Source organism: Pinus tabuliformis, chromosome 8, assembly GCF_031772625.1.
Source record: "Pinus tabuliformis cultivar Carrire ecotype Pingquan chromosome 8, CPIR1, whole genome shotgun sequence".
Classification (NCBI taxonomy): domain Eukaryota; kingdom Viridiplantae; phylum Streptophyta; class Pinopsida; order Pinales; family Pinaceae; genus Pinus; species Pinus tabuliformis.
The window spans coordinates 946,808,248-946,833,185 of record NC_142294.1 but is presented as its reverse complement, the minus strand read 5'-3'; the positions used below and the strand labels follow the sequence as shown (position 1 = coordinate 946,833,185).

The following is a 24,938-nucleotide window of genomic DNA, read 5'->3' as shown; positions in this document are numbered from 1 at the left end:
ATAATCTTTCAACTTTTAAAACTGGGTCCCTCCATTTTTATGATTATAATTGATAACATAAACATGTTTATGTTTACATCTAAAAGTTGTTTTCATATATGCTTTTATGAACATAGTATTCTTGGTTTTTGCTTTTCTTCTACAAGTATCCTTGTTTATGTTGTTTGCCATAAACATCACCTCCTCAAACAGACTGCTGTGTGCATATAAGGTCTTCATTACTGTTCATTTATCACATGACACGGTTTCACTTTATTCTATCATTGTAATGGCATTCACACATGCACACACCAAAAAGGTTTAAAAGAAACTTGGATTAAACACTCACATAGCCATTTTGTTTGTTATTTCAGTAACATTTTCAAAATCAAGCCATGACAAGGGAGAACGAATATCATCACCTAAAAGTTCTTCAGCAGACCAAACTACTTGAGTTTATTGTATTTAGCTATTTCAGAATTTCATATGGCAAATACATTAATGCTGTGTTTTGCTCTTTTCCTCCTCGCCTTTTCCTGTTTATCTGTATACTGTTTGTTAACTTTCACCAGCAAACTAAATCAAGAGCAACCATCCCCAAAATCTGGGTTTCCTCAGTTCTGTGATCGATATCTCTATACCAAATAATAACCTGTGGAATTTCATATCCAGGCATGCAGTCCAACATCAATAAAAGAAAAGTTGATAACATGCAAAAACCAGGCCTCCAATAGTTGAACAATGAAAACTAACCTTGTCCTCATGAACCAGTTCAGTAAGCATTCAAGCAGCTTCAGTTTAACAAATGCTTTGAATTAACGAATAGGCATATTACAAAATTTATAGATTCAGTGATTCTTTTGCAATGAATGGAGAATATTCATGAATATCAAAGTATATACATCCAGAGATTTGGGATATTTGAGAAGTTAACACATGTTGTAAATATTCAAAGCACTCTCATGCAGCTATTCTGTTTCCCCCAGCACTACATGTCCTTGTATATTCCTTGCCACATGCAATTTTTTCCCAACAATTTGAAGTTCTTGGCATTCTTTCCTGATCTATTTCACATGTGGAAGTTCGACCAAAAAGAAGCAGCCACAAATCTGAGTTCATTCACCTGCTGAAAGAGAACATGGGAGTGACCAAGGGCTCAGCGCATTCAAGAATTTGTCAAGCCTCCCCCACTTGACACTATATTCTGCTGTGCCTAGAAGATTCTCAATAGATCGATTGTACATGACAAAAAAAAAAGTTATCCCATACCAATTCTCCAGATGTAAAGAAAAGAAACCTTGGATGATGAGGGACTAACACAAGCATCAAAAGCAATCCATCCTTTCCTACAGATGACATTCTCTATACCAATAAGTTTAAGCCTCTAAAGTTGGAAATGTAACAATCAAATGCAAACAATGAAGCATATAATCACATCAAATAAGTAAACAATTGTACTCAATATCATAACAAACAGCCTTCAAAAAAATTACCATTTTGAAAGCATGACAAGAATAAGATGAACTTACTTGTTCTTGCCTCTCCTTATCAAAGTCCTTCAATACTAATTTGCAATTGTTTTGTCCTTGCCTTGCTTTAACCTCGTCTGTGCTCTCTGCATCATCAACTTTCATGAAAGATTTGTTTTGATCACTGTTGTTAACATTCTGTAAACCTAAATGTGTCTCATTATAATAACATTCACTGTGCCTATAACACTTTTCACCCGTCCCTACAGCATTTTCAGCCCTGATACTATGAAGAGAAGACTCCATTTCAGATAGTGTACGCTCTCCTTTACTACAGCCTGCCGCCTTTAAAATCTTTTTCTTGTTCTTTATTCTTTTGCTAGGTCTTCCAGTCTGAACATAATCTCTGGCCAAATCATCCTGATGATATGCTTTGGTGCTTAAAAAGGTGTCCTGTTCTGTTGCAGGTTGAGAGGTAATAATCTGACTAGATAAGAAGTTGCACAACCAACCACTAATCTTTTTTTGTAGATCGATAGGGATAGCATGTTTATCTCCCTGCAAATATAAACATATTTATATGAAGTTTACAGCCTAAGATTTGCCTATATAACATAATAGTCATTTGAATCCAACCCTCAGACTGGCTATATAATTTTTTTTAATATATTCATTAGATCAAAAGAAATATAGTGATACTACTAAAGTAAATTCTATCTGACATATTCAAGGATGTTTATGCATCAAGAAAAAAGCTTGCCACTTTTATTGCACAAATATATTTAGAAGTAGCAAAATATTTTTTTTGTATCCATTTTTAAATATTTACATGAAAATCTTATCACATTCACTAAATTCTAAATAAATTTGGCAAAAATCTAAAGATTTATTTACATAAATATTTGGATACAATAAATAAATCCTTAACTTTACGTATTGACAGGCTTAGAAGCTGTTCCCTATTTTCAAAGTGCAAATGAAAATCAACCTTAATCAAAGATGTTAACAAGTTCGATGACACGCCCATCTGATTCGCAACATCTGTCAGAATGAACTGTCTTTTATGCACAGCCTGCAATAGCAACAAGAGAATTTTCATCTTTTTATAGCCTACTAGCAATAAAATCCAATTAAATACAGCAGGTCTCTGGGAAGAGATAGTCATGTGCTGAGAAGACTATTATTTAATACCTTTCTTAAAATTTCAATGCAATCAAAGTCACCATCAACTTCGACAGCCAAAGTTTTTTCTTTGCTTTTGGATGAGGGAATAGATGCACTATTCTCTGAGTTACCCCTTTCAAGAACTGCAGAATATTCAACAGCTGAGCTAACACCCTCCAAATCACCTGTTTTAATGTGTTTCCTATCCCCATAAGGCATCTTCTCTGAATTACCAGATAACAACCCTTTACCTGCACAACGGGAATGGACTGTATTATCCACTTTGGAAACCTTAATTTTGAACCCTTCACACCTTTCCAACAAATCTCCCTTATCTGGCATTGCTTCTTCACAATTTTCCAACAAATCTCCTCGATCTGGCATTGCTTGATTTGTAATCCCTTTTGAAGAGATTTCCATGCATGTAGGCTGACATGTGCTCACTTTTGGAGATAACTCGTTTTCCTTCTCCAAACAAACTTCATCTGGGGTATGAGAGATAAAATTTTCTCCGGAAGGCATGCCTTCTGCTTCAGACAGACCATCAGTTATACCATTAGTTAACAAGGACGCTCTACCAACTCGAGTCAATGAATGCTTTGAGCAGAAGGCCCACATATCAACCTGGAAAAGATCAGTTGTAAATGATCTTTATTTCCTTTGAAAACCACTATACAATAATGCTGCAAAGAATTCCTAAAACTTAACAAACAGAGAACAACACTAGATTCCCTACAAATGCATAAAATGTTACAGTAGCACTTACATCATCACTGCCCTCCTTGCTCGATATCCCCATCTGGAGTTTAAAGTCCCTTGCACAAAGGGGATGGAATGCAGTCGCACACATTCCTGGAACATCACCAACCAGAATTTAGAGGTATAGATATCACATTTCTTTCCTAAAGCTCATGTTAATTTCTATTAGATAACGGATGGGAAATAGCTTGATTTCACAAATCTATACAAGCAGTGCTGTACACACCAGACAAGACAAAGGGTAAAAAAGGTGTACCTAAGACATTTTTATTGCCAAAAATTGCTTTTGTTTACAGTTATTGTTTTCTACTGTCACTAATGAAAGAAATAGAATTAAAAATAAATACAATAATAACAAGGAAAAAAAAGATTAAGAATCCAGACAGCTTCTAAGTCATATTGTATAACAAAACATACAACAGATACATTATTCCAACCAGTCCTGCAGAAAACACCAAAAGAGGAAATAAGGGACTCAAGTTACATGACTGTTTAGTACTAATCAAAGCTAGTAGACTGTAGTTGTAGCACCCTTAGGATGACCCCTATGTGTGATGTACATATCATGTTTAGACTGGTGAGCCGAGGACTTCTTTGGGGCCAGTGTGCCCATGTACATACATGATACGTGTTTTAGGCTAACTGTAACTGTGTTTATATGTTTTGGGGCCACAGAGCCTACTTTTGGAAATATGAAATTACATGCATATTATGAAGGGTTAAGACTCCACAAATGCGAAAGGGGGACTAAAGCATAAATGATGAATGGCTTAAGCCTAGGTGGCTGAGACATTATTAATAATCCTAAGTCAAAAGTGCACATATTTTTTAATCCAAGGTCTATAAAGTGACTTTAGAGGATGCCATGTGTCAAGAGAGTGACATACACATAAAAGTGAATGTGTTAGTGTTATTGGACACATTTTTATTACATCGTTCTGACAGATGAGAGGAGACTGGATTCCCAGGAAAGGAAAAAGAATTGACTCCGTGACATGATGAAACCTGGTAAAATCCAAGGGGAATTGCAAAAAAGGGAATGGATTTCCCTGGTGTGAAGACAGAGAGGTACCTGTTAACCCTTGAGGGCAGTATGAACTCTTGGGAAATTACAGCGCTCTGAAGCATCCCTAGCCAGCCAAATTGAATCCCTTGAAATCATAATGGCACTGCCCAATGGACTGTGGGTGCAAAGAAGGGGGTGCACTACCTAAGTTATTATGTGGCTGATGGGGGATGTGAGACCGTTGGTAAGAGGTTGCTGGGTTTGGTGCCTTGGCCTGATTGTGTACAGTAGTGGCATGTACCTGGCTTAAGTAAGCCGTTGCACCGTGGAGTTGAAGCCCCAGCTTGGGGGTGACCCGCTACTGTGAGATTATGTGCAGCATGGCCTATGGTCGGGTGGAACGTCTGAGGTCTGCAGCCAGTCGGTATCTTTTATCAGATAAGTGTTTATTTTTAATGTTTATTTGAATTCCATTGGCATTAATTATGTATTTTCATGTGCTCCATATGCTTAGCAATTTAATGGTGTCATTATGTGATTATATTCCCATGTATGAGAGCACTGCATCATAAAATGCATTAGACATGCGTAATATACATTACAGGAAAGAAAACAAAGGAAACATTTCGCAAAAAACAGGCTACAGGGGTTTTATTGATACACCCCCAGCAGGTGACTGGGAGCATTACAGTAGTACCCTCCATAACCATAACATCTGTTTTCTCTCAAGGAAAACCTCGCATAATATCTAGATTCTAGGTGAATGGCCTCAACTACCAATCACAACAGCAGCAGGTAACCCCATGGAACTCAACCAGATTTCAACCTGTGACCTATGGCATCCTGTCGGCAACATGCGCTGGGCTGATGGTTCAATTGTTTCAGTGAACCCTTCAGGCTATAACCACAACTATGGAAATATTCCAAGAATTTTAGATTTTTTTATCAGGAGGTTGTCAGAAGCCTCATGGTCAAATAGATAGGGTCTAGAAAAAATAGTAGAAAATGCTTCAGGACATAGCACTCCCATAAAATGATTTATAGTGATAACTTCCACAAGCTCAGCTCATATGCATTAGAAAGGTTTCTGTAAACTTTTAATCTGTATCTGAGGTCTAATATGCACTAAACGTATGAGTTTATTTCCAAATACTTCTGTTTAATGAAGTCTATTGAAACTTCTCAAATCTATAATGCGTTCATAAATATGAATGACAAAAATGAATGCAAGGCTTAAGCATAAAAGTTGGACAGATAATTTTTCTACTAATATCCGAGAAGAGCAAAAAAAAGGAGTGCAGTTATGCAACCTCAAGTATGAATTGTTGATAGAATGACCTAACTCAATTGTTACACAAAGCAATCAACACTTGAGCCTCAGTTTCAACCTTCAAATAATCTTTAAGCCTGGAATTTGTTCTCTGTTGTTTCAACCTCTAAGTCACCCTTTTGTATTTCCAAGACACATATTTAATATAATTAATGCTATTAGAAATAAAAACGAGTTGCTCAACCACACCCAAGGATTGAATTTAAGCCATTTAAGCCCATTCCATACAGCTTGAAGCCCTGAAAAAAATGTATGAGATGATTATAAAAATTGGCAACAAGTATATGTTGATTATTCTTTTCTCTGCTGCATTATAAGTTTTCAATTTTCTAAGATTCCATTTCACTGGCCGTTTTTTCAGACTGCTAATACTCAGTGTTCCACAGGGACACATCCCCCTATCTGGGAAATGCACCCGTGTGTTTCCTTGCGCTGCAGGGACGTGGGGACATCTGAGGTACATTTCTCCACGACCCCAAAAAACAAAAACATGAGGAAACTCAAAGGTGGGATGATTCCTCCCAAAAGATCAAGGTCAAATTTAGGCTTACATGCTATTTTGTCGCCAAGCAATCTAATGGGCGGGGTAAGGGTAAGGTACAGTATGTTTGGGAGTGTACGAAATATGAATTTGTACTTTGTGTCAAGAAAATCATGAGGTCCGCTTGCAGAGGTGTGTAGAGTTTCTAACTGAAACTGATTTGTTCATTCATTGAATTCTATCGCCAAAAATGGAGGTTGGTCGGGTATGGATTATTCATAGAGAAGTTGGATGCAGAGACTAGCAGGGCATTACCTTGAGCAATTATGCTCATTTGTCATTTGATATGTTCTTATGTTATCTGCTTCTCTGTTTCAAACTTCAGTTGTAGACTTTAGCTTGTTTTGAATCTTGATATATGATATATTAGACTTGACTCTAAAAATTTGAATCTTGATGTATCAGACTGACTTTTATTTCAACATTCAGTATTCACAGCTGGAACTTCAATATGGTTTAAACTTTTATTTTCATTGTACAATGTTACAGTTACATCAACATGTATGTATGCATCATGTTTCTCGTTTTAAATTTGTTTCAGTTATATGATTCATCGATTTATATTTTATGATGTAAGTGTTATACTAAGTCACATGACACGAGGACACGAGACACGGAGGACACGTAAATACGAGTATTCGACACGAGGGACACGTTATATATATATATATATATATATATATTAAAAAATAATGAAATATAGTGCTTGATCCATATAGATATGGATCATGATGATATCTATTTAGTATTTACTATACACTATTTAATAGTTAGTTTATTAATTTACTACATCAATGATGTTCACAGTTCTATGTTCATCGTTCATGTTATAATTTTTGTTATTAACTTAAAACAAGTTTGATCATGTTCAAACTTCACATAAGGTAGTTTATGAACTATAAATTTATGTGTTTAAACTTCGTTGTTGAACAGAGCGTTAATCGAGCTTTCCCTCCATTTAGACCTCAAAGGTGTAGTGAGAAATGAGCACATGACGGGGTGTAGGGATTTTTCTTTCAACACACGATCTATACGTGGTCACTCGTGTATAATTAAGTTAAGTTTTGTAGGCTATAACACAACTTACAGGAAATTTATGTGCTCCAAACTCTCAGCAAAGCATGCGAACACTCGTCTCCTGCATCTCCAGGTCCAGCTCGATGTGAAGTTGTGCGCATTGCGCTCAAATCTGATGGAATTCCTCACACTGCAAAACAAATTTGATTTCGGCGACGAGCAAACTCGACTTCGGTGGCGAACAATAACAAAAAAAACCCAAAAATAAACCATCTTGCAGGTTTTAAATGTCACTTTTCATGGGACACATGTCCTAAAAACCAAAAACGTTAGGGCACATTTTCGCCACGTCCAAACCACGTGTCTCGATTGGAGGACACGAAGAAAAACGTTTTCGACACGTTTTATGGCACGTTTCGTGTCCGACACGTGAAATACAGGACACGAGACCTTGAGGGGCGTGTCCTGTAACAACCAAAATATAATCAACATAGCATTGTCTAGTTCATATTTAGGGCTTTTAGTCCATTCCATGTATCATGTACATATTAAAAAGTTTATGATGTTATTGTATACTTCTGCAGCACTTATATGGCAAATGTTCAGCATTTGCCTTCTCATGTTGTTTTCCATTCCTAAAAATCAGCATCTATAACACTTTTTTACAGAGCACTCATTTCCATATGATCCACATAATCCTTAGCTTTTAATAGTTATATTTCAGGTGTAATTCTTTTTCACCTACCCTTCCATGCCTATTTTCAGTAATAGTGTATTTTTTTTTTTTTTTTTAAATATCAAAATTCCTTGCTCATGGACAACAAACAAGTCTGGGAAGTTCTGAGAGACTTACTTCCTATATGCAAAAAGAAGCACAACATAAAATAGTCAGAAATTACATTGTAACCATTTTAAACCGTCCTTAGTCTTTGTATACTCTGTCCAAGTATAGCAATAATAAGGGGTGGCAGGTGCAGGGTTGTTTCATCATCAATCCTAAAGGAATCATAAAAACAAGCTATCCATGAGGAAGAGGAATGAGGCAGAGATGCTGGCTCTTTACTAAGGACTGACAATGGCAAAGGCTAACGGTTTACAAAAGACCTCCAGAATAAACATTAGGGGGGAACTATCTCTTGTACCCCTCCCATTACTTTACTTGTTTGCTTATTAACATGTTTTTGATCCATCTTGTCAAGTGTTATGTTGAATGTACAAGGGCAGGGACGGAGTTAAAGAATCATCATACCTTTGATCTGCATTCATTCACAAAGGCAATGGCAAGTTTTATTACAGTTTGGCTCTTTGGGTTCCATGTTTTTTAAGACTTCCCCGGCAGATGAGGTTGCAGCCTGTGTGAAGAAAGCAGTCAGTATTCCTTCACCCTCCTCTGGGTAAGTGGGTCTGTAGCTTCTGCTTTCTTTATGATATTTAAGCTGCCTAAAGGGGAAGTCTAGGGAGAAGTCTCTCTGCTGAGATTAGACTGGGACAGCCAGTGTTCAGATTTTCATTTGACGTGAAGATTTCTGTTTGGACAAGCATAGAATTTGAGATGAAAGGGCATCAATGTCGGCCTTGTTAATTTGTTCTGTGTAAGCTTGCATAGGCTAGAGGGGGTATGTGTCAGAGATGCAAGTGAAGTTAATCAACACTTCCACTAATTAGTCGCACCAGCAAAAGTGATAATACATGGATTCTGGACAAGTGAGCATTGAGCCCAAAAGGCATCAGTTCTTACTGCTCAATTGTCTGCAGCTCAAGAGAGGGAGAGGGAGTTTATTCATGAAAAGTCCTCATCAAAAGTAAGAAGATATGGAGGCTAAAATGGGCACTTTATATACTTTAGTGGCCAAAATTGCACACTTCCTTTCCGTCCTATGGAGCAGGCATACCCTTCTGGCATCTGGGGATATTACAATGCAATGTCGCCAGTTTACAACACTCTAGAAAGATCTCTTCACTTAAAAATCGCAGGGGTGAAGAGTATCTATTCCACCAAGGTAACAAGGGCTTGCACCTAGGCCCAACCATTTGAAATCATCTGCTTGCATGGCCGAAAGCCCCCAAAGGCAAAAACTTGTCCCTGGAAGGGATTTCAACCTCGGCAAGAGGAACGGAACACACCTGCTTTACCATCTAAACAAGCTCATTGAAACGAAATAATGATGTTGCCTCTTGTTAATCCCCCAAGTCAAGCCCATAGAATTGGTAGTACATGCAAACATGGCAAAAATTCAACTAAAGAAACCTTCATAAAAGCCTCACAGACAAGCCCACGCCTCACAGACAAGCCCGCGGGGAGCAGCTCAGTTGGCGATAGCCATGTTACAAAGTATTGTGTAAACCATGTGATTCAAGGTTCAAATCCCCCGTGGGTCAAGCCCAACAAAAAAAGGCCTCAAGGAGTGATACCAATTGTATCTAACAAAATAATCTGACAAGGTAAGAGAGGACATAAATGGTAGAAGAAACATAACTAAAGAAAAATAAACAGCAGATACTGTCCTGTGTGAATTAATACAATGAAATACATCGGTTTGAGTTGGAAAACACAACAAAACTTTTCCTTTAAAAAACAACTACACCTTGAAAAAAACATCCATATAATTGTGTGAAAAAACGGAGAATTTGGTTAATTTTAGTCAAAATTCTGATAAACAAACTCTTTAACTCTTGAGCAAAGTTAAATTAAACTATAAAAATGATTAAGCCTTGAATTATATGCTAGCAGAAGGCAATCACTATTCCATTTGGACCAACTCTAGTGCCCTGTTCCAGATGATAATATAATCCATTATTTCACACAGCGCTTGTGCAAATAGATTTAGTGACACAAAACTCAAGTTGCAAGACTCTAACCCTAAATGGTTAAAATCTATTCGTAAAAAAATGATGCTATCCTAAATATCTGACCACTCAGCAAGAAAAAATATTGGGAATAATATGAAACAATAGAAACTGATGGTCTAATTAAGTCAGGTCTTTGAATTAAGGCCTTAAGTATTGTGGCAATCCCAAGAGAGATTTAACTCTAGTAGTTAACTTTTTCTCCATCTGCATTTGTGACTGCTTTCTAAAGACAGTATTTAGCAAATAAAGGAATCAACCAATAAGTTGTCCTATAAATATTCCTGAATTGACAAGAGGCTGTACAAAGTATTTTGTTATAAAACAAGATAAATTAACTGAATTTTGCTCAATAGACAATCAGAGCCTGTGTAAAAAGAAAAATTGACAAAAAAAAAATGCAGAACATTCCACACAAGAATAATAAGGAGTTTCTAGAGATAAAAGTGGTGTACCATGGCTACATTGAATACAAGCTCCATGCTTCTCCTTGCACAAAGAACATACTAATTTCCATCGTGCTTCTTTTATCCCTTCAGTATTTTTGATTGGTTCCATTGTTTCTGTGTTTTCTATATATGTCTCTGGAACCCACTGACAACAGAATAAATGTGCAAACTGTAAGCACCCATTATTTTCCCTTTCTGAACCCGCCTTTGCCACTGGCTTCAAAGCACCGCCACTTCTTGGGCACAATATACAAGGCCGTGCATCATCAGCCACTCTGCTGTTGCTCTGCTTATGACTTACAGAATCATGTCCATCTCTACCAGAGCTTTTACGTTTTGAACGATACCTGTATGAGCACCAGGAGCACAGCCATTGGCCATCTGGTATTTTCTGCACACCATAGCATTCCTGGTGAACCGCAACTTCACATGTATCACAAAAAAGGATTCGATTCCAATCCTCGCTATCACCACCATAACACACGTGACACAGCTCTTCTTCACCATTTTCTGGGGGCGATATGACTGCAGTTATGACCTCAGCAGTTAAGTCTGAAAGTTTTCTCTTCTTACGTCGAAGACTTGCAGCAAGGAGCTTCCTTTTTACACCAAAACCTCGCTCCTGCTGGGTAAATGATGAAAGGGAGATTTTTGCAATAGAATTTGACTCCTTTTGATTGGATGTCCCCATTACAGACTTCGCACCAAAGCTGGAATCCTGCCTATCGTACAATGCTATTGCTGCAGGCTTTTCCCCAGAAAATGACTCATCCTCAGGAGATGCAACTGGAGGAAGCTCTGCACTGGAGCTTGCCTCCCAGTTAGGATCTACCGCTTCTTCAAGTTTGGCAAAGGAGCTTAATTCATGGACAGGAAGGGAAACACCGACCATATTTGTGTCATTGTTCATTCCCAGCTTGGGAGAGCTCAAGTTCAAGTCCTGATTCATAGACAATATCTCTGTGAGATAAGGACCAGAGACCGACTCATGGTTAGGTAATCTTGAAGTTGAAACGTTTTGGCAAATTCCTCCCATTGGAATTATTAACCCAGAGCTTGTTCCTTGATTAGAAGACGTCGACACTGCTCTGTCACCATCTGCTCCAGCCCAGTCCCTGCCTTCTGCAACATCTTTCTGCACACATCCATCAACAGCTTGCCCTGATGCAGGATGTTTGCTATCTTGCTTAACATCCGCCCCGCAATGTTCAGATTCTTTCATGTCCATCACTTGGAGATTAGCACCACAACTCAAATTTTGTGTAACACCATCTTGTTGAGGACCACTGCCATAAATGCCACAAGGTGGAATTAACAAGCAAGGATCGGAAACTTCTGCAATATTGGAAATATCAATTTGAGTGTTAGGAGCCAAAGCCATCAAATCCTCAGCTGTGACACTACGAAAGTATTCTTCCATTTCCACCCAGAGTTTAGAGAATTTGCCATCCCTACTTTTCGTCGAACTGCCAATTTTAGCACCAGAAAGACCCCCATCATGTCCTCTTCCTTGAATCTTCTTGATCTTGCGCCTGCCATCGCCTGCTCCTGGGTACCTTCCCAAAGGCTGTGAAGGCCCCGCAGAGTCCAATCCGGCACCAACGCCATCATCTAAATCGAAGGGATGATTCAATGCCAATGCCTTGAGGGCCTGTGTAAATATGTCGATTTCCAGTTTCTGGATCCCCTCAGGGACACAACCGCCATCGGCACCACGACCCATCATCATCTTCCGCCACTTGACAGAGAATCACGATGGCGAAAATTACGAAACCATTCCGCCCTAATGTAAAAGGAACAAAGCGACCGCCTCATTAACTACGCCAGGGTTTCACAAAACCAACCCCGAGGGCTCGCACGCGAAAATGGACCGTAAGCTCGTTTCTACAACACCATTACCCCGACAAAAAAAAGGATCCTAGACCATGAAAAAGCACACCGCTGTGGGCAAACCCTAGTAATCTTTCTCGTTATCCCCCAAAATTTCCTTGACTAAATCTTGGGCCAGAAAGACAGATATGTACCTGTGACGCAGTTTCGAAACAGAATTGCAGGCCCTTCTGCAGCTTTTGGCACTCGCGCTTCGCAGCACAGGTCCGGAAGCCCTAGGGAACGCAGAGATTGACAGCTCGAACCCCGGGCTCAGTACCCCTGACTGGAAAAATATTAATCCAAAATAAATGCAAATGCAAATAATGTTTCAGGTCGGCTGCACCAGAGGTTTCACCAGAGGCTTCGCCATATCCAGGAGAGGGTTGCGTGGGGAATCCCTAGGGTTTCGATCTGAGGTTACAGGGAAAACTATTTTAATTTTCCTTCGATTTTTCAGCATGAGAATGGCATTTTTTATTTTATGTGAAATGATTTCTTTGCAAAGAAGAAATGAGGCCACGCCCACGGCGGCAACTCGAACCTAACCTCCCCTCCTCTCCTCCGTCTCATCTGACACGTGGCCAGGCATCTATGGTGGCACACTGTTATTAGTATAAGGTGACGTGGTCCCCAGCTATTGGGATAAAACTGGCCAATTAATATGGCCGTGCACTCACGCCCCCTACAATTTCTTCCTTTTCGTGGCCAAGTGACCGGGAAAAAAGCAGTATATGCCCGCTCTTTTTCTTTGCCTTTTATTTATTTATTTAGAAGAAAAAAAGGTTGCCACTTTATTTTTATTTTTAAGAATTTGCATGAAGCACACTGACCGCATTGATTTAGTTGGATGAACTGTATTTAAGATTTGTAGTGGCATTATTTTTTAAATGAAAGCGCCTCCTCGGGATGTTCTGCCCGACGATGATGGAGAGCTGGTGAGGTGACGTGGACAGAAAAAGTAATAGAGATGAGGTGACGTGGAAAAAAGCGGTGATGGAGGTAAGGCAGGTGACGTGGACAAACTTCTTGGTGTGTGGTCTTCCTCGAGGAGGATTAAGTTTTGTTTAGGTTCAAATTTGAGAATAATCCTTAATGGGCAGTGTTTAAAAGCATCATTATGTAAAATACAAAAGTTGCTTCTGTATAACCACTCTATATTTTGAAAATGATTTTGTATTTTAAAAATGTATGTAAAATTTTATTTCATAATATAAATAATGGATATTATTTTTGGGATTCAAGTCTGTTAAGTAAGTCATTTATTTATAATTATTTTTATGAGAGGTAGTTGTAATTGTATTGGGTGCTAGGGGTGAAGAAGTGGGATTGAAATTAGTGAAATGAATCATATGGCGTAAATCATCACTTTATAGTTAAGCGCCTTTGAGCTAGAGGCGATCTGGGATGGGTGACCACTCGGGAAGTACGGGGTGCAAGCCCTGAATTACGGGGTGCAAGCCCGGAAGTGATGATTGACGTCATGTCATTCATTTCACTAGTTTCAATCCCACTTCTTTACCCATGTGAGCATCACTGGATGCAATGAGTGTTAAGCGGACTATTCAAAAATCATGAAAAAATAATTAATTACAATTACCTCTCATGGAAATGATCATAGATAAATAACTTACTTAACTCGTTTAAATCACAAAAAATAATGCCTAATATAATATTTATGCTTAATTTTATAAATTAATATTTTAATTAAATATTTATTTAAAAAAATAATAATAATATTTTATTATCTCATTAAAATGAGTGAGTGGAATGTTCACACAAAACATCATTTAACAAAATAAATCACTAATATTACATTAATAAATGTGATGGCCGAAACCTTTATGATTAAAAATTTTGTGTTCACCTTTATCAAATGATGTCATATTTATGGGCCTTAGCTTTTATGTGAACTTAGGCATATATTTTTTTAAGTGACATGTATCCTTTATAAGATTTTGTTTCTCTTTTAGGACTACGTTCTCTACTTAAACCCACAAGGTGTTTCAAGTGGTTAGAATGAGGTTTAGAATAGGGTGTAAGAATTAGTCAACTTTGGTGGAGTACATGAGATGGTTTATTCGCGAAGTTACTTTATCTAACTTTCTCAAAATGCATTATGCATTTAAAATTATGTAGCATGTTGTGCATTGAATAATTAGTAGGTGATAATGTCATTGATTTTATAAGTGACACTCTTTGCTATATACTTTCTACAAAGAAAGTAATCTATGATAATTTATAGAGATCAATTTATAAGGAGAAATCATTTTTTTCCAAATGTTTGATAACTTTTCAAAATGATCCACTTAAAATTACGTTGCAGGGTGTGTATTGAATAAGTACTTGGTGATAATGTTAGAGATTTTATCAAAGATATTCATTTTTAGATATTTATTACAAATTTATATATGATAATTTATAGATATTAAATTATAAAGAGAAATCATATTTTTTTAAATGTTTGATAGTATTTTTCTTGTTATTTTTAAGTATTTGTTTTAATTCTTGTATTTGAATCTATTTGTAGTTAAGTTTTAGTGAGGGTTTTGATTTTTTGGTTTAAGAGTGGAGTTTTGAGTTTTGGGTGGAGAATTTCTCAGGTGTTTGGTAAAGTTTAGTTTGGTTCGTGGGGGATCATCTATAGTGTTTGAAATTAGTGGTCAAGTGGTCATTTTTATAGTTCTAAGTTGATATAGATTATGCTTGGTCACTTCAGGATTTATGGTCATTGGGGAAAAGCTAGTGAAGGAGTTAGTTGCTCCTTCGATATGAATTAGTGGGTCGAATGTCGAGTTAGGGTTAGATGTGTGTAGTTATTGTTATGATTTAGCCTTCTGGTATCCAAGTTGTGTTGGTTTTGGGTTTAGGTTGGTGTTTTGTTCTTTTGCAGGTAGAGGCTCTAATCGTAATTGTTGGGATTTTGGCCCTAAGACAGCCATGTCGTCACGTTAGAAGGGAGAAGCATGCGTGGAGGTGGTAGTTGTGCCCAAATGGGACAGCGTTGGGCTCGCCTTTTTGCCCACAACTTGGCTGCCACCTTTTTTAATGCAGTCCCACCGAAGACCCATAGAGAAATAAGAAAGCTTGAGATGCAAGTGGGGGTGGAAAGAGAATCTCTCTTTGACTCAAAGCTTCTAAAGGATATGTTGACTTGGGTCCCTGGCCTTGGGCATACCAAGGGAAAGAAGAAATAGTACCTCAATTCAGCAGCTCTACATTGGCAAATGAAGATGCTTCTAGGCTTGGTGTTGAGGAATAAACAAGTGGGAAACTATAACATTTTCGCAACTCTTGAAGATGTCAACAGAATGCTCAAGAACCAGAGGGTTTGTCTTAACAGATTTGATTATTACATGGCTGACATAGAGAGCCACATTTAGTGTGATTTAGATGGTGGGGAGCAAGCTAACCCTCCAGGCTCCAGTGCGAGGGTCCCGACAACCATTTCTTTGTTTGATAATGACTAGTGTTTCTCTATGGGACAAAGGGTGAGGTGATGGCTTTGTGTGGCAGCTCCTGTTTTATGTGGATGGACATGTGGCTATTCCTTTTGTCTTTCACTTGCATGGCGGTATGTGAGAAAGGTCTTGGCTCTGGTGCAACGTGTTCCTTAGAATGCATCGACTCTAAAATGTATGGGAGCATTTTCATGTAGTTTTAGTGAGTTGAGGCTCCATAGTATAGTTAGATTGATGTGGTTTGGGCAAGGACTTTGGTGTCCTCCTTAATATTCCTGGAAATTTTGTAAAACCATGTATATCTGCTTTTGAGTAATAGAAAAGCCTTAATTCACAAAGACATTACTCTTCATGTTATTCACAACGATCAAGAAAGTGTCTACATAATCAAGATAAATCAATACAAATTAACTCCCAATAGAACATCATATCACAATGAAACTTGAGACTAGATAGAGAAGTTATCATTAAATCTTTCTAACCACTCAAAATACACTTAATCAAAGTTATTATTTTTAAAAAAATTGATAAAATAAATAATTACATAATAAATATTATAAACCATATTTAACATATATTTTAACAAACATGAGGCAAAGCAATATAATATTTTAAAATTGGGGTAACAAACTACATAACATTATGAAAATAAACATCTTGTAAAATAAATAAATAAAAAGGACTTTGGCGTATGGAAGCTATGAAGTGATATTGGCTTTTGACTAAATGATGAGAATGATGTTTGACCAATTATGAAGGTTCACGTTTATAGAGGTGTATTTTTTTTAGTGGTTTTGATGGGGTATAAGTCTTTAATACATAAATTATTGCGATTTACCATTAAAAAAGCTAAGCATGGACGTCATGACAAGCCTTTGAAGCTAAATGAACATGCAAAAATAAATGTATATAGATGTAGTGATAAAGAAAGGTTCGGAGTTTAGCGCTTCATGTCTTTCAAAGAACATTTGGGATATGCATTTTGGGAGATGTTTAAGAAAGAGGGAAAAAATAATATTGAATTATTTTCAATATAAAGATATATTATTTTAATAATAATTATAAAATATTAAAATTTTATTTTATTTTTATAAAAAATATTATATTAATTTTGAAATTGGTTTTTTAATATTAAAATAATTATTTTATAATATAATAAAATAATTAATGTTTAAAAATTATTAATTGTGATTATTTTGAGCGGTTGGGAAGAATGATTGGACCTTTCTCACCCACGTTTAATTATCGCAATTGACATCATGAACTTTGATGTAAGAAACAAAAATATATATATTCCCCACATGGAATATATAGATTTGTATCTCTAAAAAAAATTGATGTTTAAGGAAATTAAATTTGATGTGAGAAGTTGGGTTTTTCACTTTTCAATAAAGTTTAATTTTTATGAAGGTCTAATTTAAAGTCTCGGGTACTTTGAAGTAGTGGTCGAACATGTGGTTAAAGGTTTAATTCCCATGAAAGTATAATTTAAAATCACAGGGCACCTCGAGGTAGTGGTTGAACATCTTGTTACACTCAAAGAGATTAAATTAAATGATCTTGTGTCTCGTGCACATATAAGTGAATGAAAACACACTCCCATGTCCTTAAATTAAGATACCCCTTAGAGTGTATATTATGCAGTATTAAGGTACTCCTTGTGATGTTGTTGGTTCAAAGCTAGACTAACCTTATGTGTTATGTATAGGACTATGTAAATACACCTAGAGGTTATAATCATAATAAACATAATAAACCTCATGTCGCAAAGCACCCAAATTGTAAAGTCCAACAAATTAAAAAATAATATATATATATATATATATAATACAATAAATCTCTAAACAATAAAAATAAAATAATATAAAGATAAAATATGTATTTATTATTTCTAGAGTATATTTTACTCTATATATAATATATCTAAATAATAAAGGAAATATTTTTTATCATTAAATAATTTAATTCATATTAAGAAAAATATGTGAAAATTATTTTAATTTATTTGAAATTTTAAACATCATGTATGTATTAAAGAGGCTCGTGTGATTGCCAATGTTGCGCATTTCCATCACCGGAAATTTAGGGAAGCTATAGAAATTGAGAAAAGGTCGAACAATCTCAATAGTGATAATGGTTGGAATATTAGCAGCTGTTGGGTCCCTGCGCTTTCTTCCTAACTGATTTTCCCCTCCTCCCCCCACCCCGTGCGTTGTTCCTTTCTAAGAGGTCTTCTTTGCTCCTTTTTTCCCCTCGTCCTCTCACCTTTTCCCTCCCTCTAGATTAGTAAGTAATAATAATCCTTTCCATTATCATTATGATATAAATAAATGAATTAGAATTGTTGTTAGAATTTTAAAGTTATGGACTATTCATCTTACCAACCCTTTGGGTATAATCATGAATGAATTAACTGGCCTATTAGGAATAGCTATACTCTTTCTCGTTAGTTCTTTAATTTAATATTCTAATTCCATAATGTTAGACTTCTTTAATTTAGTATGAGGTCAATTGGTTAATCTACTTATAAAAAACTTCATTGATATTAATGATAAGATATTGCCATGATCTAACTAACGGGCTATGTTGGCCCCCTAATAAATAATGCTAAAAATTTCTTATTATTTCATTCTATATTAATAATATTATCTTATTTGTAACTTATATAGCTTTAAGAGGTTCGGTCTTCATAAGGATGGGCACGCGCAAGGGACAAGGCTAGGGTTTACAGGCATATTCTAGGGTTCGTAGGGCATCTGCACAGACGGTTCCACAGGGCGGAAGCACCGACAGCTACTCGACAGCTCCTGGACGGTTACGATCACGGACTCAGCTTTCGCCACTGCTACAGCTACACTATCGAATTTCTCGCCTGTCCCTTTCTGTCACCGACATTATTCAGTTATGGATCGTTGGGAGTATGAAGAGGTTGATTATTCGGCGGATCCCACACCGGAGAACGTCATATTTGGGACTCCGCATTTTATCTCTCGCTCACTAAACCCCCATTCCGCTTCCTCATCTGCCCAGCCGCATCAACCTACACCTGCATCTGCACCTCTCTCTACTGTCGTTCACCCTCCTGTATCTCCGCCGTTTGAGGTCCCTCCGCTCTCGCCTGGGGCACTACAATTTCTGGCCTCAAACACTCCGCCATCACCTTCATTTGATCCTCTGTCCACTATTCCATCGGTGATCCCCCCTCCGCCGATCTCTACACCTGCTACATTCGCATCGGCCTCTGGTATTCGCCCATCGGGATGCTTTGAGACGCCGGCGGTATCCTCCATTCCCACTAACCCGTCTCCCCGGGAGGGCATCACAAACCCTCTGGTTGATCATCCTTCGGCCCCTCGCTCTGGATCTAAGAAGGTTAAGTGCATTAGATCGACGGCAAGAGATATCTCCATCAAATTTGACGAAGCAAAACCGCTTGGAGAATATATGGATATTGCAAACACTGTGTTGGTTGGGCACGTCAGGGGTCGATCATACTCGAGGCAGAGACTTAATCTTTGGGTTAAGGAGATCTGGGGTGGAGTACTTTTTGATCTACCAGAAGTCCATGTCCTCCCCAGAGGATGGTTCTCTCTTAAATTCTCCAAGGTCAGCCAAACAGAACTTGTTCTGGGTCGATATTGGCACATCGAAATGGCCCCTGTTCTTCTCAAGCGATGGAACCCTCTCTTTGATCCAGATCGAGAACAGCTAGGTGCCGGTCCAATCTGGGTGAGACTCCCTGGCCTTCCAATTCCATTCTGGGACGAGGAAGTTTTCATTAGGGTTGGGAATGCCCTAGGGACATACTTGGACTATGATCGCACCTATGTGGAATCTGGGCATCGTACACTGGCTCGGATTTTGGTTCATTTGGACACTCGAGAGGGACTCGAGGAACAGATCACGCTTCAATGGGGTAGGTGTATTCGTGTTCAACTGTTGGATTATGAAGGCGTACCATATCGGTGCAGGCGTTGCCACAAAGTGGGGCACTTCGCAAAGGATTGTCCCCTCAATAAGAAAGCTGCAGAATCAGTGAAAGGCACCCCGGCATCAACGAGGACTGCTTCCCCCATCATATCTCGTCCGTCGTCTGCTGGTCCGGCCCTATCGACATCTCCACCTGCGAGCGACACTGATCTCCGGAGATCCTCCCCACCAAAAACAAGGGCGCGCTCGACGGCAGAAGCGGGTATGAATTCTGTTTCTTTTACTTTGCATTCAGCTTCAAATGCATTTCATGACTCGGGTTCATCTGCACATATCCCCATGATCCCCTGCTCTCTATCTCAACCTCTCACTTGCTCCGACCCTATTATATCTACATCTCTTGGATCCTTTACCTCCCCGAGCCCATCCTCCCCTCCCCATCTGTATTTCCTTAGGTCTCGGAACACATCAAAGGATCAGGCTGTCGGACACTCGGGGCTAGGCATTATCATTCCTGAGGGGACATCATTGAATCCCAGAGGGCGAAAATCGCACCTTTCTAAAGCCATCAAACAAGCCGGGGCTGAGGTGGTCTCGGGTCGGCAAGCAACCATTGACGGGGTCCTTAGAGCAGGACACACCCCGAGAGGTGTTCCCCCATGAAGTGCCTTTCATATAACTACAGAGGTATGGCTAGTTCCTCCAAAAAACTAGCCATGAAGAGGCTCATTGCCACTGAGCCGATTGACATTATCATGCTTCAAGAAACACTTTGCTCCGCAGATCAAATTATTGGTGTTATGCAATCTTTGGTCCCTGGATGGAACTTCTTTGCTAATGATGCTGTGGGTCGATCTGGAGGCATCGCCATCGGGATAAATCCTCGTTCCATCAAGCCCATCTCAACCTGGGGAGGTGCTGGTTTCATTGGCCTGGATTTCTTCTCGGCGGAACTTGGTAAGGATCTAAGAATTGTCAATATTTATGCCCCATGCTCCCAGAGAGAAACATTCTGGCAGAATACACTTCAGATGCCCCTACTAAATGAGGACCATGTTATTATAGGAGGAGATCTCAACTTTTCTCTGGGTTACAGGGAATCATGGGGTACTGAGGCTCAAATTGACGCTATCACTGATTATATGACAAATCTCCTGGAACAATCAGATTTCTCGGATATACCTGTGCAGCGACTGCTACCTACTTGGCGGAATCGAAGGGTAGGGGATGCTGCGCTTGCAAGAAGACTTGATAGATTTCTGTTAAAAGGTCCTCTTCTGCAACAACTGCACCTATACAGGCAATGGGTTGGCTCGGGGGGGATATCGGATCACAATCCGATATACCTGGAGATTCTGGGACCTTTTAAGAAACCCAAGGCACCCTTTAAATTCAATCCTACGTGGCTGAAGGATCCAGCATACATTCAGATGATAAAAGATTTTTGGGCCTCTCATCCCATCAATGAATCTGTTCCCCTTGCCAAAGGTTTCTGTAGGAACCTATCAGAAATTAAGCATTGTTCTATTAAGTGGGCAAGGGAGAAATTTGTTCGGGAAACAGCTGTGCTATCCCAGATTGAAGCGGACTTAAGTTCATTAACAGATGACAGAGGACAGGGCTTCTTGACTGCTGCGGACAAAACTAGGCTTATTGAACTAGAAAATCAAAAAGCCAAGATCCTCAATGAGAGAGAGGAATCCATTAGATTAAGGAGCCGAGCCTTATGGATTCAAGCTGGGGATGACAACTCAAAGTTTTTCCACAACTATGCAAAATGCAGGAAGGTATCTAATACTATCTGGAAATTACCCACCCCGGATGGAGACATCGCGGACAATTTTAATAAACTGGCACAGCTGGGCATATCACATTTCAGGAACCTCTACAGGCGTCCGCGTGAAGAAAGCTTACTTGATATTATTAATATAGCTAATCACTTCCCGAGATTTGTGGAAGATGAAGATGTGGAGACCCTTACTGACCCGGTCACTGCTGAGGAGCTAGAAGGAGTTCTGAAATGGTTCAAGAAAGACAAGAGTCCAGGGCCGGACGGATGGACTATCGAATTCTTCATTGCCTTCTTCGACATTCTGGGACAGGACTTGCTTCAGGTGGTTGAAGAAAGTAGGACATCTGGATCTATATACCATGCCATCAACTCTACATTTATCGCTCTTATCCCCAAATCTGACTCCCCTGCATCTTTTAATGACTACAGACCCATTTCTTTATGTAACTGCCTCTATAAAATTATTTCGAAGACCATTGCAAATTGTCTTAGACCGATCCTCTCTCGTTCCATTGGCCCGCAGCAATTTGCTTTTCTAGAATCTAGACAGATCCATGAGGCCATTGGACTAGCACAAGAAGCCCTCCATTCCATCTGGTCAAAGAACTTAAAAGCCATCCTTCTCAAAATCGACCTATCCAAAGCATTTGACCGTGTCAGCTGGTTATATCTCAAAATGATTCTCATTCATCTGGGTTTCCCACATGCCTACATTACCTGGATCATGGCCTGCATTACCACACCTTCTTTCAGCATTTTTATCAATGGTTCGGCCACTGACTTCTTTCACTCTGAAAGGGGTCTAAGACAGGGATGCCCTCTATCACCTCTCCTCTTCTTACTGGTCATGGAAGGCCTCAGCCGTCTCTTGGAATCTGCTATGCGTTCTGGAGACATTAGGGGACTCCGCATCTCGGATCACTGTTTTCTCTCTCATCTACTTTTTGTAGATGATGTTCTTATTCTTCTAAATGGCAGTGTGCGTGACTCTCGATCTTTCTTAAAGATCCTGCAACTGTTTTCCTCTGCCACGGGAATGGTACCTAATCAGCTGAAATCTACCATTACATGTGCTCGCACATCTGCTCAGGAGACCCAGATCGGCCTACATGCTTTCCCATACTCGATTCACCCCCTGGATCGAGGTCTCAAATATCTGGGATTCAACCTTAAACCGACTTGTCAAAGGATTGCTGACTGGGTCTGGTTGGTTGCCAAATTGGAGAAAAGACTTACTAGTTGGAGCTTTAGATATCTCTCCAGGGCTGGGAGACTTGTGCTCATAAAGTCTGTATTAGAAGCTACCCCTGTATTCTGGATGGCATTAGCCTGGATTCCTAGGAACATCCTGGGACGTCTACAACAGCTCTGCAATAGATACCTCTGGAATGGGAGACAGGATAAAAGAATTTTTGCTTGGGTTGGATGGAAGAAAATCTCTCTGCCAAAAAAATGGGGTGGTTGGGGTCTAAAGGAACTACCTGAATTTGCAAAAGCACTTGCCACCAAGATGGGGTGGATTCTGCTTACAGGACAAAATCTCTGGTCACAGGTAGTTTATCATAAATACATCTGGCCCCTAAATTTATTGGATTGGGCCCGTCTACCAACTTGGTCAACTTCGGGATGCTCATCGGTTTGGAAGGCTCTGATTCAATCTCTGCCACTCATACGGAACAATCTTGTTTGGCGCATAAATGATGGCTTGACAGGTCGCATTGGCATAGACCCCTGGATTAACTGTGGGGGGCGACACATCCTTACTCCAGATCTTATCCTACACCTTCAGACTCGGGATATCCGTCATTTTGCTCATATTGCAGACCAGCAGCGCACTGATATATTTTCACAGGCTTGGAAATCCGCCCAGCAATTGAACCTTCCATTACATTGGCATCAGGAGTGGGATCGTTACACTGAGGCATTAACTGATTCACATATCCGTATCAAGCAAGGCCCGGATGAGCTCATATGGTGCGCTGCTGAACATGGTGTATACGCTCCTAAACTTGGATATACTGTTCTTATATCGCACAGAATGCCAGACCAGTTGCAGTCATGGTGGCAAGCCATATGGAAACTAAAGGCCTCTCCCCGGTCTAAACTTTTCTTTTGGTGCGCTCTCAAAGGCACTGTTCCCACTGGGGAATATCTCACTCGCAGAGCCATATTTGGTCCCTCTTGGTGCGTATTCTGTAAAAATTCAACAGAGACACTGGATCATCTATTTCTCATTTGCCCTGTCATCATCAATCTATGGAATAACATCTGCAATCTGCTGGGTATCGCTGTCGACTGGATTGGGCATGACATTGTGAGTGCATGGGATATCTGGACACACCGTCATCCGGGCACAAAACTACAAAATCTCCCCCCTGTAGCTACCTGGCACATATGGCTCGCGAGGAATCGGGCTATATTCGATGACAGAGCGATAATTTGGGCTCGGGTTGAGGCCTCCATCATTGCAGCATATCACGAATTACCTGATCCCCCTCCCCCGAGACCGCGAACCATTCAAGCTTTGCCAGATATTGACAAATCTGTCCCGTGGGCTTTTTTTGACGGAGCAGCAAACCAGGAAGGATGTGGCGGGGGTTTCATTCTGCACTTAACTGAACATCACCGTTACCTTGCCAAAATTGGTTTTGGAATCGGATCGAATAACTTTGCTGAGCTATCTGCTGTCCACAATCTATTGCATTTTGCATTATCGCATCATCATACAAGCATCAATATATATGGGGACTCATTGGTGGTTGTTAACTGGATTAACAACATTACTACATGTCATTCACAAACTCTCAGCAATTTATTACACGATACTCTCATCCTCAAAGCTGCTTTTAATATCTGCACATGTTTTCATATTTACAGAGAACATAACAGCGATGCTGACAAATTATCCAAAGAGGCCACGCTACTTCCCAGAGGCGAGGGGATTATAACAGAACAGAATGGAGCAGAGGAGTACCAATATTACCACAGGCCATTCATAGAACAAAGGGAACAAAGGGACAACAGTCCCAATTGATGATTGACAAGGGCATTTTTGTTTTTTATTTTTGATAATAGAAACATCTAGAACACGGATACTATGTTATATAACAGAGTCCTCTAATGGACATTGGACAGTTTGTACAGCCTGACGAAGAACTCAAATCTTTTTTATTTTGCATACTCCTACAGAACTATACCTTGAAAAAGGGATTTTTGTATGAACAATACAGCAATGCCTCGGCATCTACTTATGTAATTTTCAAATATAAATGAAAGTTACTGATTTTTCCAGTGGAAAAAAAAAAAAGAATAATAAATCTATTAA

The 24,938-nt window shown here is 39.1% G+C and overlaps 1 protein-coding gene across 7 annotated transcripts in view; it reads right to left on the bottom strand.

The window, feature by feature from the left end:
- LOC149238619 (PHD finger family protein) overlaps window positions 1–12,954 on the bottom strand; it is a 78,060-nt gene extending 65,106 nt beyond the window's left edge. For 4 of the 7 annotated variants that reach the window (XM_089373113.1, XM_089373116.1, XM_089373114.1 and 1 more), the window contains exons 1-5: window positions 10,568–12,953; window positions 3,379–3,464; window positions 2,640–3,236; window positions 2,437–2,520; window positions 1,509–2,006 (exon numbers count right to left, since the gene is read on the bottom strand). In XM_089373113.1, coding sequence (XP_089229239.1) covers window positions 1,509–2,006; window positions 2,437–2,520; window positions 2,640–3,236; window positions 3,379–3,464; window positions 10,568–12,290 — 2,988 coding nt within the window. In that variant the 5' untranslated portion in view covers window positions 12,291–12,953. Of the gene's footprint in view, window positions 1–1,508; window positions 2,007–2,436; window positions 2,521–2,639; window positions 3,237–3,378; window positions 3,465–10,567 lie in introns of all 7 variants that reach the window. The other 3 variants (XM_089373112.1, XM_089373115.1, XM_089373118.1) reach the window with 1 other exon arrangement.
- Window positions 12,955–24,938: the final 11,984 nt, after the last annotated feature.